We start from the raw sequence: 17,544 nt of genomic DNA on the forward strand, positions 1-17,544 counted from the left end.
ATGGAGTAACTTGGTGTGTTTATTTCCAGTCTCCAAGTGCTTTGTCATTTACCTTATAAGGCCATAAGTAATGCAACTATAACCATGACCTTACTGATCCCCAAAACAATGGGGTGGGGGTGGGGGGGGGGGGGGGGGGGCTTCATCTATTGAGGACAATCCTCCTTTAAAGTGAAGATCTACACTTACTGATCAGAAACCTTCTTCAGTTTCAAAATCACTATCACTTTTACCTTTGACCCAAAGAATAGGTCTCTTACAGGCCATTAACAATTAGATATCTGGTTTCATGGGTTAAGAACTAAATATTCTCCAGCTGATAATCAGAAACCAAATTTAGTCATTCTGACCTTGACCTTTGGATCATCTTCTGTCCAAGGGAAATCATCCTACCAAGTTTGACAGTTCCAGACCAAAGCATTCCACAGTTACTGACTGAAAACCATCATCAGTGGAATGGTTGCTGTGACAACCTCTCATCCTATTGGCGCATCCTATGTGGTTTGTGTCCATGTTTGTTCTGGGTTTAGTGCCATTTTTCAATAGTAATTCAGTTATGTTATACGACTTTTAACATAATAAGTGTTTCTGTATTCTGTAAAAGTCCTTTTAAAACATTTCCCCACAAGTAACTTACAATTTCCCCACATGAATCAGTGGTGGAGAACAATAGTCACTGAGAACATATGCCGCAGCCTGGGGATCAAACGTGTGACCCAGAGATCTGCAGGTCTGAGCTTACCCTATTTAGCTAAACAGGAGGGACCTATGAGGTATGACCACAGTATAACAAAGCATTTTCTGATTACTGATAAGGAAGAAAATTGTTTACCTACCCACCACCTGACAATGAGCGAAACAATAGGCATAATAATCTCAACAGAATTTATGCATGCCTTTTTAAACTAGCAGAAATATATCTGAATAAACAGATAAACAAATAAACTTCCCCTGCAACAATCCCTTTCATAAGAGTATAAATACAAGTAAAGCCATGGTATGTTGAATCACTTTTATTAAGTTGATTTTATGAATTACAAATGAACTACATTCACAATCCAATTGTAGAATAATGATAGCAACATGATCATTTACACCTATTACATGTATCATTTACTTACCAGAGGTTCTGAAAATTATCATTAAGAAGGGAATGCTCCCAGATTTATGTCTATGTTTTTCCTTGTAAAAGTTATAAATTACCTTCATTATTTTCAAGTAAAACAAGGTAGCTTCCAAATTTATGTCAGTACTTTTTCTTTAGAAAATTACAAATAACCTTCATTATTATCAATACAAGCAGATAATGCCTGACGGCATTTTGACTGGGTTTTCCAAATAAGGTGATAATGAGTTAAAGTTCTAATAAAGTCATACAATAAATAACCCCCAAATTAATAAGCACTAATGAAGGAAGAAGGGGAAAAAAAAAGAAATGGAAAGGCGGAAAATGAAATTAAAGAAATAAAAAACTGTAACCTTGACCTCGAAATCAATAGGGGTCATGTACACATCAAGACCTGAGAAAAATGAGAAAATGAAATTAAAGAAATAAAAAACTTTGACCTTGACCTTTGAACTCGAAATCAATAGGGGTCAAGTACACATCACGACCAACATATGTATGAAGTTTCAAGGTCCTAGGTGAAATACTTGTCCAGATATTAAGCAGAAACCATTTTCAATGTTCAGGTCCCAGTAACCTTGACCTTTGACCCAGTGACCCCATTCTTACTTTGGACCAGCTAGGGTAATTGGGGATCTTTCTGACTAAGTTTCTTAAAGTTTGGATAAGTAGTTTTTGAGAAAAATGAATGAACAATAAGTTTAACATGAGACTCATTATCCCATCCATCCGCCCTGAAAGCCATACTGATAATCTACTAGCCGGATTTTTCTTTGAAAACCCGGCCAAAAAACAAAGTACAACTCTAGTGACTCAGTGTCTTCTGGCATGTATGAATTTTTTAAAAGTCTCATGAAGTCTTTATTATGTACAAAACTTCTCTAAAGTAAGTAGAAGGAATATAGCTTACTTTATTTTATACACCCAACATATGAATAACATTGTGTAATGGTCCTTGAAGGCTCATAATGCCTGTATAAATTGTGGCAGCCACACTTTCCGTTACGAATATAAAATACATTAATTTCTTGTTAAATCCTATTGCTGATAATTACTTTCATTATCATATGTTGAAGGTTTGAATTAAGGAATGATTTATAGCAAAAGCGTGTTTTAACATTATTAATGCACGATGGGCAGTTATATGTCGGGCATAGTAATTTCACGAGGGCGCAGCCCGATTGTAGAAATTATTTGTACGATGTATTACCGCCCGAGTGTATAAATAGTGTTAAAACACCGTTCTGCTATAAATTATTTCGATTCTAATATGCCCTTAATCTAAAACAGTAGATAAAATATAGAAGCAGTCTTTCTTGATCGCAACAAAAACTTTTGACGTCACCGCATGTTAACGTGACGTCATTCTAACATAAGAGTGTTTGAACAGACAAGCACATTAGAATATTGCTGAATATACTATAATGTTTTATTGATTCTATAGTTTTTTATTACCTCCCTTTAAGGCTCTAACTATAAAAGTTCATGTGCAATATTAAAAGCAGTGCTTTTCTAACCATGTAAATATGCATAACATCTATTTGGAAAGCTGTTTCATCTGTTTTTCTGATAAAAATTTAAAACATTATGGACCTTTAATATAAAATACATTGTTACCTGTTTTTCAGCATTTTAAATAATTATAATGTTCATTTGGAGGCATGTCCCTTTCAATGTAGATATCAAAAACAAGTATGTGAAATTGTTGGGTAACTTGAAAACGTAAGTTCAAATACATGCATCTGATCTTGTGATAAATTTGTAGAGAGAAAAAAGTATTTCTTTCATAATTTCATATCCTCTGTTGACAGGTAAACACTCCTTTAAAACAAGGAGTCATTATTTTAGACATAAAAAAGATTCACATCTCTGATAAATCAGTCTGGAACTAAAGTTCATACTCCTGTACTCCGAACTTCATTTTTGCAAATGAGAAGAAAACTGATTGCTTGGTCATCTATCAGTTTTCCATAACAATAATTATAAGAAGAAATGTAGAACATGTTATCAAAAATATGGTAGATCTATATGGGAATATTAACGCAGAAAAAAGTCTGTTTAAAATGACAGAAAAGTATTATAATTGACACAGTATGTATATTAACTGTAAATACATTTTATATTGCTGTCAAACTCTAAGGCAATAGAAGTCTTAACTGTCTTCCTGATAAATAACAGATAAAAATAAAGCATTTTTCAAAACTTTAATTTTTCCTTTAGATTAATTTCCCCATTGTTTTAGATATTAAAGTATGGAACTTCACTTCAGCAGAAACAATAATACAATAATGTCATGTTTAAAGTCTTCAGAATTGATAGTTTCACACTGAATGTAATTGTATTACTATAATAATGATTTTATTTGGGGTGTATTCTGCACACGCAAGTTTTGTTAGGCCTGGATCACCAAGGGTAGGGGTATGATCCAACCTTGTAAAATCCACGAGAGCTGAATACATTCCAATAATGCTAATGTTAAAATGACCCTTTTATTGTACATCTTTTTATTGTAGCCAAAATGGACTGTATATTCTTCTGAAATACAGAACTATTTATCTTTCGGGTCCTGAATATCAAACAAATTAGTGCAAGCCATGTATGATTAGACTACCACCAAAAGCAATATGGATTTAGCCTTTAGTCACTCAGTATCTAATTGTTAAATAAAAGCCGTATTGTTTTTACACAGTATGTATAGGTTATACAATGAAGAAAATAAATGGATCAGTAATAAATAGTTTGTTTGTTTTGGGTTTAACGCCGTTTTTCAACAATATTTCAGTCATATAATGGCGGGCAGTTTTCCTAACCAGTGTTCCTGGATTCTGTACCAGTACAAACCTATTCTCCACAAGAAACTGCCAACTTCCCCACATGAATCAGAGGTGGAAGACTAATGATTTCAGACACAATGTCGTTTATCAAATAGTCACGGAGAACATAAGCCCCGCCCGAGGATCGAACTCACGACCCCGCGATCCGTAGACTAACGCTCTACCTACTGAGCTAAGACGGGGGGCTCTCAGTAATAAATAGAGGATATTTGTTTGTTTCAGTGTAAGACTGAAATATCTTTCACGCCTGAACACCAGATGCAATATTTTCACAAGTGTCAAAGCAAAAATATGGTGTTCATAAGTGAAAGATATTTTGATCTTGCATGTAAAACAAACAAACTTTCGTTTTATTTCATCTTTCGACTAAATTTAACCATTTCATAGTTTGATCAGTGAAACTTATATTTGATATTTTTTCTAGTTCATTATTTCGATAATTCAGTCACAAAAAAAAAAAATCTGTAATAAAACGTGCCTATTCATTTGGTATCATCATCATTTTAATACTGTTAGATTATTGTAGGTTCATTTTGCCATCAATAAGGTAAGATAATTTTTTTATTATTATTATTATGTAGTTCTGTTGACCTTCTTTAAAGTGTAGGTTTTCATCCTAAAAAATGACAAAGCGTGACTCCACACGTGTTGCTAGATATATATGATAGTTCTGCATTTGTATAACCTATATTTCAAACATTCAAACAAGCATACATTTCAAATTTTTAATGTCTGTACAAACTTCTACTATCAGCAAAACTTACAAAGATCAACAGAAATATTGTTATTTTCTTAATTCAAACCTAAACCTGAAGTATATACATACAATGTCATGCAGATTTATATGAAATGAACAAATTGATTAAAATTTTTGTCAACTTTAGCAGTTATTTAGTATCATGTATTAAACTTTACTATCTGTTCATGTACATTTACAAGAATGAAATTCCAACCTTTCATTTGGCTTTGTTATGATTTAACACTGAAAACTTGAAACAAGTAAGTTACCATTCAAATCTGTGAAAACCTTAATTTATGCAGCAGAACCTTCGTCACTGGACAATTTTAGGGATTGTGCTAAAAATCAGATAACAAAAGCCTTATCACTGGTCAATTTTAGGGATTATGCTAAAAAAATAACCAATTAGATTCTTAAGATTTGTTTAAAACCTGAGCTTTATACCTAAGAATTTCTATGCTAAAATTACAGGCCAAGAAATAGCATAAAAACTACTACACATTATTATCAACCTTAAGCTGTGACCAACACCTGAATAAAATGTCCTAAGTGCCATTTAGCGGCACTATAAAGACATGCATAATGAAGATAAAAAATAACAGGGAAAAATGGTCATTATAAAACAAAATTTATCAGGTAAAATGCTCAGTAAGGTTACCAAGAGTTTAACTGTAACCTAAAACACTAGTGTTGATGTTTTATAGTGACAAGACATATGATAAGTAACCTAATTTCTGTTTTTACAAGAAATAAACTGGTTCCAACAAGAGGCCAAAATGGGCCCAAGTTGCTCATCTGATCTTGCTTATATATAGTTTGGTGAAAATTATTTCAACAGTTCATTCAAAACAAATTATTTTAAGCTTTTTCCCCCCTATATTTTGCTGCATAACCATCAGAACAAACATCATGATATAAAGTCGTTTATTTTTTTTTCTAATTTCAGCTCTGGTATCCCCTAAAAAAGGATCAAGCAGAACCATTGCAATAATACAACAGACACAAGTTTGATGAAGATCCATCAAGCGGTTCATGAGAAGAAGTCATTTAAAAGTTTTTCTGTTTTTAGCTTTAAGGGCCTCCTAACAAGGCCATGTGCCCCCATTTGAACACACTTGGGAAAGGGACCTTAAAATGATGCTAAGGCCAAGTCTAATGAACATTCAGCCAACAGTTCATTAGAGGAAGTCATTTAAAGGCTTTTTCTTCTGTTTTAAAATCTAAAAGGGCAAAATACCACCACTGAATAGTTCTGGGAGAGTGCCTTACAACGATGCTACAACCAAGTTTGATGATGATCCATCAAGAAGTTCATGATAAGAAGTAATTTAAAGGCATTTTCTATTTTTAGCTCTAGCAGCCCCTTAAGGGGGCCAAGTGCCCCAATTAAAAACAAGAGGGTCATGATGACCCTGGATCTCTCACCTGAGTAATATGAGATACATGCTTCAAATGTCAAACCGATGCTGAAATATTAAGAAAGTAGGTCAGTAGGTCAAATTTATGGTAACTGAAAGTCAGTTTTCAGATCAGCGTGCAAAACTGTACATGTCATCCAAATTTTAAGGCTGTATCTTAAAACAAAAGAAAGTAGGTCAGTAGGTCATCTTCATGGTCACTGAGTCAGTTTTAAGATTGGTGTGCTAAACTGTACATGTCATAAAAATTTTAAGGCTGAATCTTGAAAAACAAGAAAGTAGGTCAGTATGTCACATTCATGGTCACTGAAAGTCAGATTTTAAGATCAGTGTGCTAAACTGTACATGTCATCCAAATTTCAAGGCTGTATCTTAAAAAACCATGAAGTAGGTCAGTAGGTCAAGGTCACAGTCAAATTATCCCTAATCGCTTGAGTCATCAAGTAATTATAACTAGAAAATGCATTTGTAAAAATGCGCATGTCTCCCCCAATGCAAAGTCCTATAGGCAAGAAGTCAATAGGGGTCAGAAGCGAAAGTCAAAGAGACACTGATGGTTGGCTGCAATAGGGATCATCTACTTGGCATGTCCAGTCATCCCGCTAAATTTCAACACTCTTGGCCTAGTGGTTCTCAAGTCACTGTTCAGGCTCCTGTGACCTTGACCTTTGATCAGATGACCTCAAAATAAATAGGGGTCATCTACTCTGCATGTCCAATCATCCTATTAAGTTTCAACATTGTAGGTCAAGTGGTTCTCAAGTTATTTCCAAACAACAGCACCGCCCTGCGGGTGCTGACGCTCATCTGATTCTTTTTGTGTAATAGAAATATTGTCCTACCCATGATTTTCTAAGTCTAAAAAGGGCCATCATTCTTGCAAAAAGCAGGATAGAGTTATGTTTCTTGATGTTCAGTGTCCACTTATGATGGGGAAAAACTGTTGCAAGTTTTAAAGCAATAGCTTTGATAGTTTATGAGAAAAGTTTACTTAAACATAATACTCAACCAAGAAAATGATTTTCTAAGTCCAAAAGGGGCAATAATTATTGCAAAAAGCAGGATGGAGTTATGTTGCTTGCTGTACAGGGTCAGCTTATGATGGTCAACAAGTGTTGCAAGTTTCAAAGCAATAGCTTTGATAGTTTAAGAGAAAAAGTTGACCTAAACATAAAACTTAACCAAGAAATCTGATATTTTCTAAGTCCAAAAGGGGCCATAAATCTTGCAAAAAGCAGGATGGAGTTATGTTTCTTGCTGTACAGGGTCAACTTATGATGGTGAACAAGTGTTGCAAGTTTTAAAGCAATAGCTTTGATAGTTTAGGATAAAAGCTGACCTAAACATAAAACTTAACCAAGAAAACTGATTTTCTAAGTCCAAAAGGGGCAATAAATATTGCAAAAAGCAAGATGGAGTTATGTTTCTTGATGTACAGGGTCTGCTTATGATGGTGAACAAGTATTCCAAGTTTCAAAGCAATAGCTTTGATAGTTTAGGAGAAAAGTTGACCTAAACATAAAACTTAACCAAGAAATCTGATATTTTCTAAGTACAAAAGGGGCCATAAATCTTGCAAAAAGCAAGATGGAGTTATGTTTCTTGCTATACAGGGTCAGCTTATGATGGTGAACAAGTATTCCAAGTTTCAAAGCAATAGCTTTGATAGTTTAGGAGAAAAGCTGACCTAAACATAAAACTTAACCAGGCAATGCGGACGCCGACACAGACGCAGACGCCGACACCCGCTCAAGTGATGACAATAAATCATCATTTTTTTTTTTTTCAAAAAATCAGATGAGCTAAAAATGATTTTACATGAACAGGCCACTGTGGCCTTGACCTTTAATAGACTGACCCCAAAAACAATAGGGGTCATTTACTCTGCATGAACAATCATCCTATGAAGTTTCAACATTCTGGGTCGAGAGGTTCTCAAGTTATTGATTGGAAATGGTTTTCCATGTTCAGGCCCCTGTGGCCTTGACCTTTAACAGAGTGACCCTAAAATGGTTAGGGGTCATCTACTCTGCATGACCAAGCATCCTATGAAGTTTCATCATTCTGGGTCAAGTGGTTCTCAAGTTACTGACCAGAAATGGTTTTCAATGTTCAGGCCCCTGTGACCTTGACCTTTGACGGAGTGACCCCAAAATCAATAGGGGTCATCTACTCTTCATGACCAATCATCCTATGAAGTTTCAATATTCTGGGTCAAGTGGTTCTCTAGTTACTGATCAGAAATGGTTTTCAATATTCAGGCCCCTGTGACCTTGACCTTTGATGGAGTGACCCCAAAATCAATAGGGGTCATCTACTCTTCATGACCAATCATCCTATGAAGTTTCAACATTCTGGGTCAAGTGGTTCTCTAGTTATTGATCGGAAATGGTTTTCAATGTTCAGGCCACTGTGACATTGACCTTTGACCCCAAAATCAATAGGGGTCATCTACTCTGCATGACCAATCATCCTATGAAGTTTCAATATTCTGGGTCCAGTAGTTCTCTAGTTATTGATCAGAAATTGTTTTCAATATTCAGGCCCCTGTGACCTTGACCTTTGACGGAGTGACCCCAAAATCAATAGGGGTCATCTACTCTTCATGACCAATCATCCTATGAAGTTTCAACATTCTGGGTCAAGTGGTTCTCTAGTTATTGATCGGAAATGGTTTTCAATGTTCAGGCCACTGTGACATTGACCTTTGACAGGGTGACCCCAAAATCAATAGGGGACATCTACTCTTCATGACCAATCATCCTATGAAGTTTCAACATTCTGGGTCAAGTGGTTCTCTAGTTATTGATCGGAAATGGTTTTCAATGTTCAGGCCCCTGTGACCTTGACCTTTGACGGAGTGACCCCAAAATCAATACGGGACATCTACTCTTCATGACCAATCATCCTGTTAAGTTTCAACATTCTGGGTCAAGTGGTTCTCTAGTTATTGATCGGAAATGGTTTTCAATGATCAGGCCCCTGTGACCTTGACCTTTGACGGAGTGACCCCAAAAACAATAGGGGTCGTCTACTCCAGCAGCCCTACAACCCTATGAAGTATGAAGGTTCTAGGTCAAATGGTTCTCCAGTTATTGCTCGGAAATGAAGTGTGACGTACGGACGGAAGGACAGACGGACGGACAGGGCAAAAACAATATGTCTCCTAGGGGAGACATAATTAAACAGTCCAGGAAATATGATCTGATAATTTTTAAAGTATTTTTCCTATATAACTGATATAGCAATTGACCCACAGGGCAAGGCCTCTTTTCACCCCTGAGGCATAATTTTACCAATCTTGTAAGAGATCCACTAGGCAATGCTACATACTAAATATCGAAGGCCTAGGCCTTGAACTTTCAGACAAGAAGATCTTCATTTTTTTCACTATATAAGTCTATGTTAAACTTGGTACCCCAATGGTGGGGCCTCTTTTCACCCCAGGGACATAATTTGAACAATTTTGGTAGAGAAACTCTAGGAAAGGCAACATACTAAATATCAAAAGCAAAGGCCTTGCAGTTTCAGACTAGAAGATTTTTAAAGTTTTTTCCTATATAAGTCTATGTACAACTTGAGACCCCGGGGCAGGGCCTCTTTTAACCCAAGGGGCATAATTTAAACAATCTTGGTAGAGGACCACAAGGCAATGTTACATACAAAATATCAAAGGCCTAGGTCCTGTGGTTTAGGCAAGAAGATTTTAAAAAAAATTTCCTATATAAGTCTATGTAAAACTTGTGACCCCTGTGGCAGGGCCTCTTTTCACCCCAGGGGCACAATTTGAACCATCTTGATAGAGAACCATAAGATGATGCAACATGCCAAATATCAAGGCTCTAAGCCTTAAGGTTTTGGACAAGAAGATATTTAAAGTTTTTCCTTTCGGTTGCCATGGCAACCAGAGTTCTGCATGGAATTCAATTTTTTGAACAATTTTGAAAGGGGGCCACCCAAGGATCATTCCTGTGAAGTTTGGTGTAATTCTGCATAGCAGTTGTCTAGAATATTTTTTTAGAAAATGTTGACGGACGGACGACACTCGACGGACATTGTAAGGTCACAAAAGCTGCTCACCACGAGCCTTTGGCTCAGGTGAGCTAAAAATGGGAGAGAATTTTATGATGCTGCAGACCAAGTTTGATGAAGATCCATTGAAAGGTTCATGACAAAAAGTTGTTATAAGGTATTGTCATTTTTAGCCCTAGTAGCATGTAAAAGAGCCAGACTGTCCCCATGTGAACAAAATTGAGAGAGGACTTGTAATGATGCTAAAGACCAAGTTTGATGATGATCCATTGAGCAGTTCATGAGAGGAAATTAAAGGTATTTCTAATTTTAGCTGTAGCAGCCCCTAAAAGGGGCCCCGACTACTGCCATTTGAAAATATTTGAGAGAGGACCTTATAATTATGCTCCAGACCAAGTTTTATGAAGATCCATCACCCGGTTCATGAGAAGTTGTTTAAAGGTTTTTCTATCTTAAGTTTGGCAGTCCCTTTAAAGGGCCAAGGTGAACAACTGGAACAAACTTGATAAGAGGCCAATGCCAGGATGCAACTGACCAAGTTTAGTGTAATTCCAGCCTGTAGTTTCAACGATATAACGCAGGACACAGGATGATTGAAGCCAGACCATCCACATATACATATAGCAACTCTGAACAAAACACCATAATTCTTATTTCTGAACTGGAAAAAATTGATGTGTTGCCAAGAAAGCCAAGAGGCCTAATGTATGGAAAATGCTTATGTTTATCATGAATTGACAGTTAAAGAACATCAATAAAATATTCTGTAATTAAAATGTTTTTTTCTGTTAAGCAAATTAAAATTAAACAATCTTTTATTTCTTGAAAATTCTGCTGCTCATCACAAACTACTGTTCAATACAAGCATGTCATCTTATTTTTACAGGACTCCTTACACAAGATGCCAGTCAACAGTTTATGCCACTGACTGATCAAACAGTTAAATTAAGGTCTTCTTAAAAACAAAACAGAGGGAGAAAAACATTGAAAATGATGTCATGTAATAAAACACTTATTGAATAGTTTTCCAGTGCATAATCAACACTATTAACCCTCAGTCCTTCAGACCACTTGCAAACAGCTTTTACTATTGACTGGAAAGCCAATCACCAAGTGTAAATTACTGAGGACAGTATCTTGTGTTTTAAAGATGTATAAGCATTTAAAAGTATTTAACATTACAAATGGTAAACTTAAGTTTCATCCATCTTCCTTAAACGTATAAAAAGCACTGAATAAGTGACTAAAAACAATAATAAATTGAAATACTTATCAGAAATCTTCAAGTACATCAACTGCTGTTTTGCATTCATCTTTACATCATTTTATCTTTTAACCCATGCTTTATATTCTTTACCTCTTGTTAACTAGTGGATACATCTACTTTATATGTTTACCAATTGCTTCCTTTAATTCTGGTTAACCAGTGATTGCCACTATCTTTAATTCTTGTTAAGAATGGTTACCGCTATCTTAAATTCTGGCTAAGCAGTGGTAACCGCTATCTTTAATTCTTGTTAACCAATTGTTACTTCTACTTTCAGCTCTTGCTCCAAAGATTCCTCTTCTTTTCTAATAGCTAAACGTTCTTTTTCTTTATCAATCTCTTTCTCTTTTTTGCTACTTGACTCTTTCTCCTTTCTGCTACTTTCTTTCTCCTTTCTGCTACTTGAACTCTCTTTTCTGCTGCTTGAACTCTTGTCCTTTCTGCTATTTCTATCATCTTTTGAGTCTTGTCTATCACTTTTCTTATCTTTTTTGTTATCTTTAGATGGAGAGCTTTTCTCCTCTGCTTCTACTTCATCAAACTTGTCATGTTTCCATTCGTCCATCGCTGCACCAAACGTTTTTTTCAAAAAGCCTGTAGAAAAAACAGTTGTTTACTTTCTACATTGATGAGATAGGGTTTTTATTCTGTTATTTGTTTTCATGGGTCATCAGATCAACACAATTGAGGTCATATGGTAATTTTCAGGAAGATCCATGGTGCATACCATTAACCCTATATATGACTAGCATCTGCTTGCAGATCAATTTAATTAACTCTTTACAAGTAAATATGCCTTTAAACTTTTGAAAAGAAAAACAGTTTTATAAGTGTTTTTAACACTTACTACTACATTCTGATGAAAGTACAATGTTTGGAACTTCGTCAACTTTGATGCATTTTGAAATATATAACAGACATTCTACAAACACCCCAACCAGAATTATACTCATAAAATCTCTAACTACATACAGACAGTAACAAGCTGAATATCTGTAAACTTTGGTCACAAGGTAGGGCACTCGTTTGGCCATTTTTGGGACCGAATATGGGCCCCATTCCCCTCATAAAATAATGTTTTTTTCCCCTTTCTCAGAAGAAAATTCCCCTGATAATAGGTTGTCTGACACAACTAGATATGAACTCTCAAGTTATATTATAGTGCCTCTGAGGAAGGTTACTGCTGCAATATAGTTACATTTGGTTAGAAATGATTGACAATAGTATTAGTAAGTGTTAAGAATAGTAACATATATAATATATGGCTAAAAACTTCCCCTTTTTCTTAAAACGACAAAAAATTCTCCTTCCTGAGGGTATGGGTACCTGTCCCCAAAAGTTGTATAGTACCCTGCAAGGTGAAGACCTGCATTTGTTAAATGACCAGTAGTTCATATACATTCCTGGTTTCTTTACCAAGTAAATACCTACCTTAACTACTTTCAACTAAACAGTTGTTATATGGCAAACTTTTTACAAATCAATTTAGCTGTACTATGTTATTCTGACTGGTGATTTATCTCAATGGCTGCAAACCTCTCAACAAGAAATGGAGTTCAGAAATTTTGGCTATTAACTTTTTTTAAAAACTGTTTGGGGTTTAGTTTTTTTAATCAATAGTTCAATTCTAGACAACAATCAGCAGTGCTACACGTATCCTGGATTTTGTAAAAATAAATAAAATAAAATAAAATAAATATTTTTATGTACATGGATAAGTTAACCATTCAAACGTTCCTGGTCAGTTATATAAGTCAGTTAGTTAACTTTACCAGTGTTCCTGGATTCTTTGCTTGAACAACACTGTTCTTCAAAAGTAACTAACAACTTCATAACAAGATGTGGTGGGCGAATGGCTTCAGACATACTGTCATGGAGAACATAATGCCTTGTCCAGGACGCAAACCAGTGACGTAATTCTTGTGCTCTATGTTTTTCAACTTACTATGTGGACTGCAGCAGAGAACATCTCAAGCGGGCACTTCAATACTTAGACATGAACTCACCTTGATCAAAAGTCCTGGCACCTCTGCCCCTTCCTCGGAAGCCGCCCCTCCCCCTGAACCCTCTCACTGAAGGGTAGCGTCCTGTCTTCATAAACATCTGCTTCCTTTCCCAAAATGTCATATCATCTCTTGATCGGCTGTCATGCTGTCAATGAAAACATGTTAGTCTATACTAATTTGAAAAATTTGAACACCAGAAGTTTTAAGAAGTCTATGCGAAAATAATAATTTTGATGACATTCTCAAAAACATAAATTTTCCTACAATGCTGATTTTAATTTAAAAATTCAGTTGTAAATCAACTTACTGTCTATTGTCAGTTTAAATAAAATGCAAAGGTCCATAATTTAAAAGAAATTAGCCCACAATTTCAGAAATCACAAATTACAAACTGATTATGTATTTCGCAGGTCAACATTTTATCATTCTTATGTTTAGACATAAAGTAATGTTGCATTTCTTTAAATGAACATTAAGGCCGACATTTATACGCAGGATGATTTTCCTTCATGTATTAGGGGTTCAAACTTTATTTATATTATCTGGATAAATGACATCAGACTAGATCTATAACTACCAATTTATCAAACATACAGAATGACATGGAGTAATATACAAAGTTAAGGTCATATGGCAACCTTTTAATGGTGGAAAAAATCTCCAGAGAAATAGTTCAGGCATGGGTGGGCAGTTTGCAAGGACCATCAAACTTCCCCAACAGGCTTCCCCACGAGGCATTAACTTCACCAAAATGCATTTCAACCTGAAAATGCCAACAATCTGCAAAACAAACCATGATACTGAACATGTCTACAAAGTTTGGTTGAAATCCCACCAGTATTTTCAGAGTAGTTCATACAAACTTGTGACAGACAAGACAAAATCATTGTATCTGCCAGATAGAATTACTTGGACAGCAGTTTGCTAATACTACACATACCTCATAGTAACTCTGTCCTTTCGGTGTGACTGTTGGGTTGACTTTCCATTCTGGTTCTGGTGGTTTGAACTTCTCTGAAAGAAAATCACGGCATTAATTCTCTGTAGTGTAAATTTAACCAAAATTAAAAATTTTACAATAAAATTATTTCATATGTATGATCAATGTAACAAAAATGTCCTGTTAGAGAGAAAGAAATTTTCACAAGTCTGATTCAATTCTTTCCAAATAAAATACAGTGAAGCCAATGTCAACAAACCTGAGTGAAGCTCATTTTATCTACTGTGTATGTTATTTTGCTTCAATGGGTATTTTACTTAAGTTTTCCTCATTTAGTTTTGCTGCAGCAGATATCTCACTATGTTTTTCTGTAGAGGGTATTTAAGAATGTTCTGCTGTAGAGGGTATTTCAGTTTGTTTTGCTGTAGAGGGTATTTCAGTATGTTTTGCAGCAGCGGATATTTTATTAAGAATTTAGTCCAGTTAAAAAGATATCTGACTTTTCATCTCCAGGAAAATAATCAACACTGGTCATTTCTTCTCTATTTTTCATTCTGGTTAATGTGTATACATATACTAAATAGTCAAATCACACCCACCAAGTATGCCAAACTACAGCAGTCATAGCAAATGAACTTTAACTCTTACTTATTAGGAAAGAGATATACCGGTAATGTCCAACCAGAAGCAAATGCGAGAATTTATTATACCGACAAATGAAATATGTTTGTTTATTCATTCTTCCGCTAATTACATTAACATGTCTCTGATCTGATGCATGGTTTAATAATGCCGAAATAATGAATAAATTTGAATTCAGGAGTACAACAAAACCTAACTGGATAAAAAATGACCTCAGACGACATGATGTTAGGTGCTGAGTAAATGCACAAATTTACCGCTTTTATCTTAAAAGTATGCAATTTGAAGCATTTTTATATTTCAAAACTTTAAAAACAGGCAGTATTTGGCTTAATATTCTTCAAGAATCTTCCATTTTCACTTGATCAATATTTTGTAACATTTAAATACTTGTATAGTATTGTCATACAAACTGTTTGGAAATGGTTGGTGACGACTCATTTTATTTGGAAGATAAGCGGGTGCCAGAATACTGTATCACAGCCACTTTGTAATAAATTGGACAGTTTTGTTTTGTTATACTGTGACCTTCTAAAGTAAGACAGCAGACAACTTTCAGATATGTAATACAAAGGACTTATTTTTGTGGCATCAGAATTAAAAGCCATTCTTCTGCAAGTATTTCTGAACTAACTGCACCACAGTTAGGAAAAATGGTTATCAAAATCACAGTTAAGAAAAATTGTTATCAAAATATTGCAACCTGTCTGCAGTAAAGCACTCAAAAAATTACGGCCATGGTAGTTCTGTGTTTTGAGTAGATACAAGAATTACACACAGTATATGCTACACACTTTAATGCAAATAATCATTGTATGAATGACTTCTCATTTATGCCGATTGATATTGTGAATAATAATATTGACCGTCTCTGTAAAGAAACTTTCTGGATCCATAAACTAAAAACAAAAAGTCCGGAAGGATTAAATTCAAAACTGCTATTTACAATAGATTAAATTCATGAATATTATGCATGTGCAGTTGTGCATTTGCACATATACTCTGGGTACTATTCCGGTTTTTCCTATCGCCGCTTTTTTATGTAATCTTACTACAGGAAATTTTGGTATTTTCATATCCGGGATAGTACCTTGTACTAATTATATGTATATAATTATATGTATTTGCATTTTGATATTTTGATTAACGTTTTCCCGCCATTTGAAGTTACGTTATCAGTTTTATGTCACGTCCTTTGTTTATATTTGTATGTGTATTATCCTGATGAAGGCGTTACCCGAAACGTTGAGATAAAAAAAAAAAAAAAAAAAAAAAAAAAAAACATTATACATAATATGTGTTGTTGTTGAAATACCTATCGCATAAATTATAGGAGACATTCACTACCAACTGCATGAAATGGCAACTCCTTTGCCTTGCTGTGTAACAGTTTATCAAAGGTTGAGAGGTTCCTATTTCAAAATAATAATTACCTGGTAAATGTAATTAAGCTGCTTACTAAGCATAAATCTACATCAACTCTTAGATTTATATTAAAAACAAGAGAGCCATGAAGATACTGTATCACTGACCTGACCAAGTACTTACCCCCAGATAAGCAGGTATCTAATCTGGCCAAAATTTCATAGACAAACATTCTGACCATGTTTTATGTAAATCAGGTAGATCAGTAACCAAGCTTTTCAATGATTCGACCTAGTGACATAGTGTTTGACCTAAGATGACCCAGTAAAAAGAACTCATATGAGATTTTATTGAAAGTTATATTCTGGCCAAGTTTCATTAAGATTGGGCTATAACTGTGACCTCTAGAGTGTTAACAGTCAAACTGTTGATGAGGTACAACAGACACAAGGTGATCATTATAACTCACCTTGCAGACTTGTGCTGAGGTAAGCTAAAAATGTATTTCCAGAAGCATACAGCTTAATTGTGTAAATCTGTAATATTCTTAATTGCAATAAAAATGAATGTTGATCAAAATGACCTAAAGTTGAAATCACAATCTCTTGACTGCTTTCTGGTATTATCAGCAAAACATTATAAAATATCAAAACAAAATGAAAACAACACCAAAGCAAATAAAGTTACTTGAACCCAAATAAATCACGTATTTTTTATAACATAACATTTCATTTTTTAATCAAAGAGGATTTTTAACTTAATATTTCTTCAGATTTTCTTCAGTTTCATGTTTCAACAGTTGTATGTAAACAAATTGTACAGGTTTCTATATTTGATTTCAAATGACCTTTCGTTTGTTGGAAACTGAAAAGCTCAGGTGTTATTTTCTGGCCAATGGCACTGTAAATTAAATTAAGCATAAAAAGAAGATTACCTAGACACAGGTGTTCTCTGAAATTGGTTCAATTTGTTTCTGCAAACTAATTAATTTCTGCTGGATCATAAGTTTTCAGCTTATTTGAATCAGCATGGAGACTGGATTTCCAGATTTTATGGTCTCAGTGCGGATGATAAACTCTATTTCCATAGCTAACATCATAACTTCTAGACCAACCCTTCCCATATTACACTAGCTTTTGAAAGATTTTTTGCAGTTCCTGGGATTTTTTTCTCCT

At 34.8% G+C, this 17,544-nt stretch overlaps 1 protein-coding gene across 1 annotated transcript in view; it reads right to left on the reverse strand.

Moving 5' to 3' along the window:
- Nucleotides 1-998: 998 nt before the first annotated feature.
- LOC123540632 (serine/arginine repetitive matrix protein 1-like) overlaps nucleotides 999-17,544 on the reverse strand; it is a 51,777-nt gene continuing 35,231 nt past the window's right edge. The window contains exons 9-11 of the mRNA XM_045325839.2: nucleotides 14,363-14,436; nucleotides 13,423-13,567; nucleotides 999-12,010 (exon numbers count right to left, since the gene is read on the reverse strand). Coding sequence (XP_045181774.2) covers nucleotides 11,667-12,010; nucleotides 13,423-13,567; nucleotides 14,363-14,436 — 563 coding nt within the window. The 3' untranslated portion in view covers nucleotides 999-11,666. The remainder of the gene's footprint in view (nucleotides 12,011-13,422; nucleotides 13,568-14,362; nucleotides 14,437-17,544) is intronic.

This window comes from Mercenaria mercenaria, chromosome 16 (genome assembly GCF_021730395.1).
Source record: "Mercenaria mercenaria strain notata chromosome 16, MADL_Memer_1, whole genome shotgun sequence".
NCBI lineage: Eukaryota > Metazoa > Mollusca > Bivalvia > Venerida > Veneridae > Mercenaria > Mercenaria mercenaria.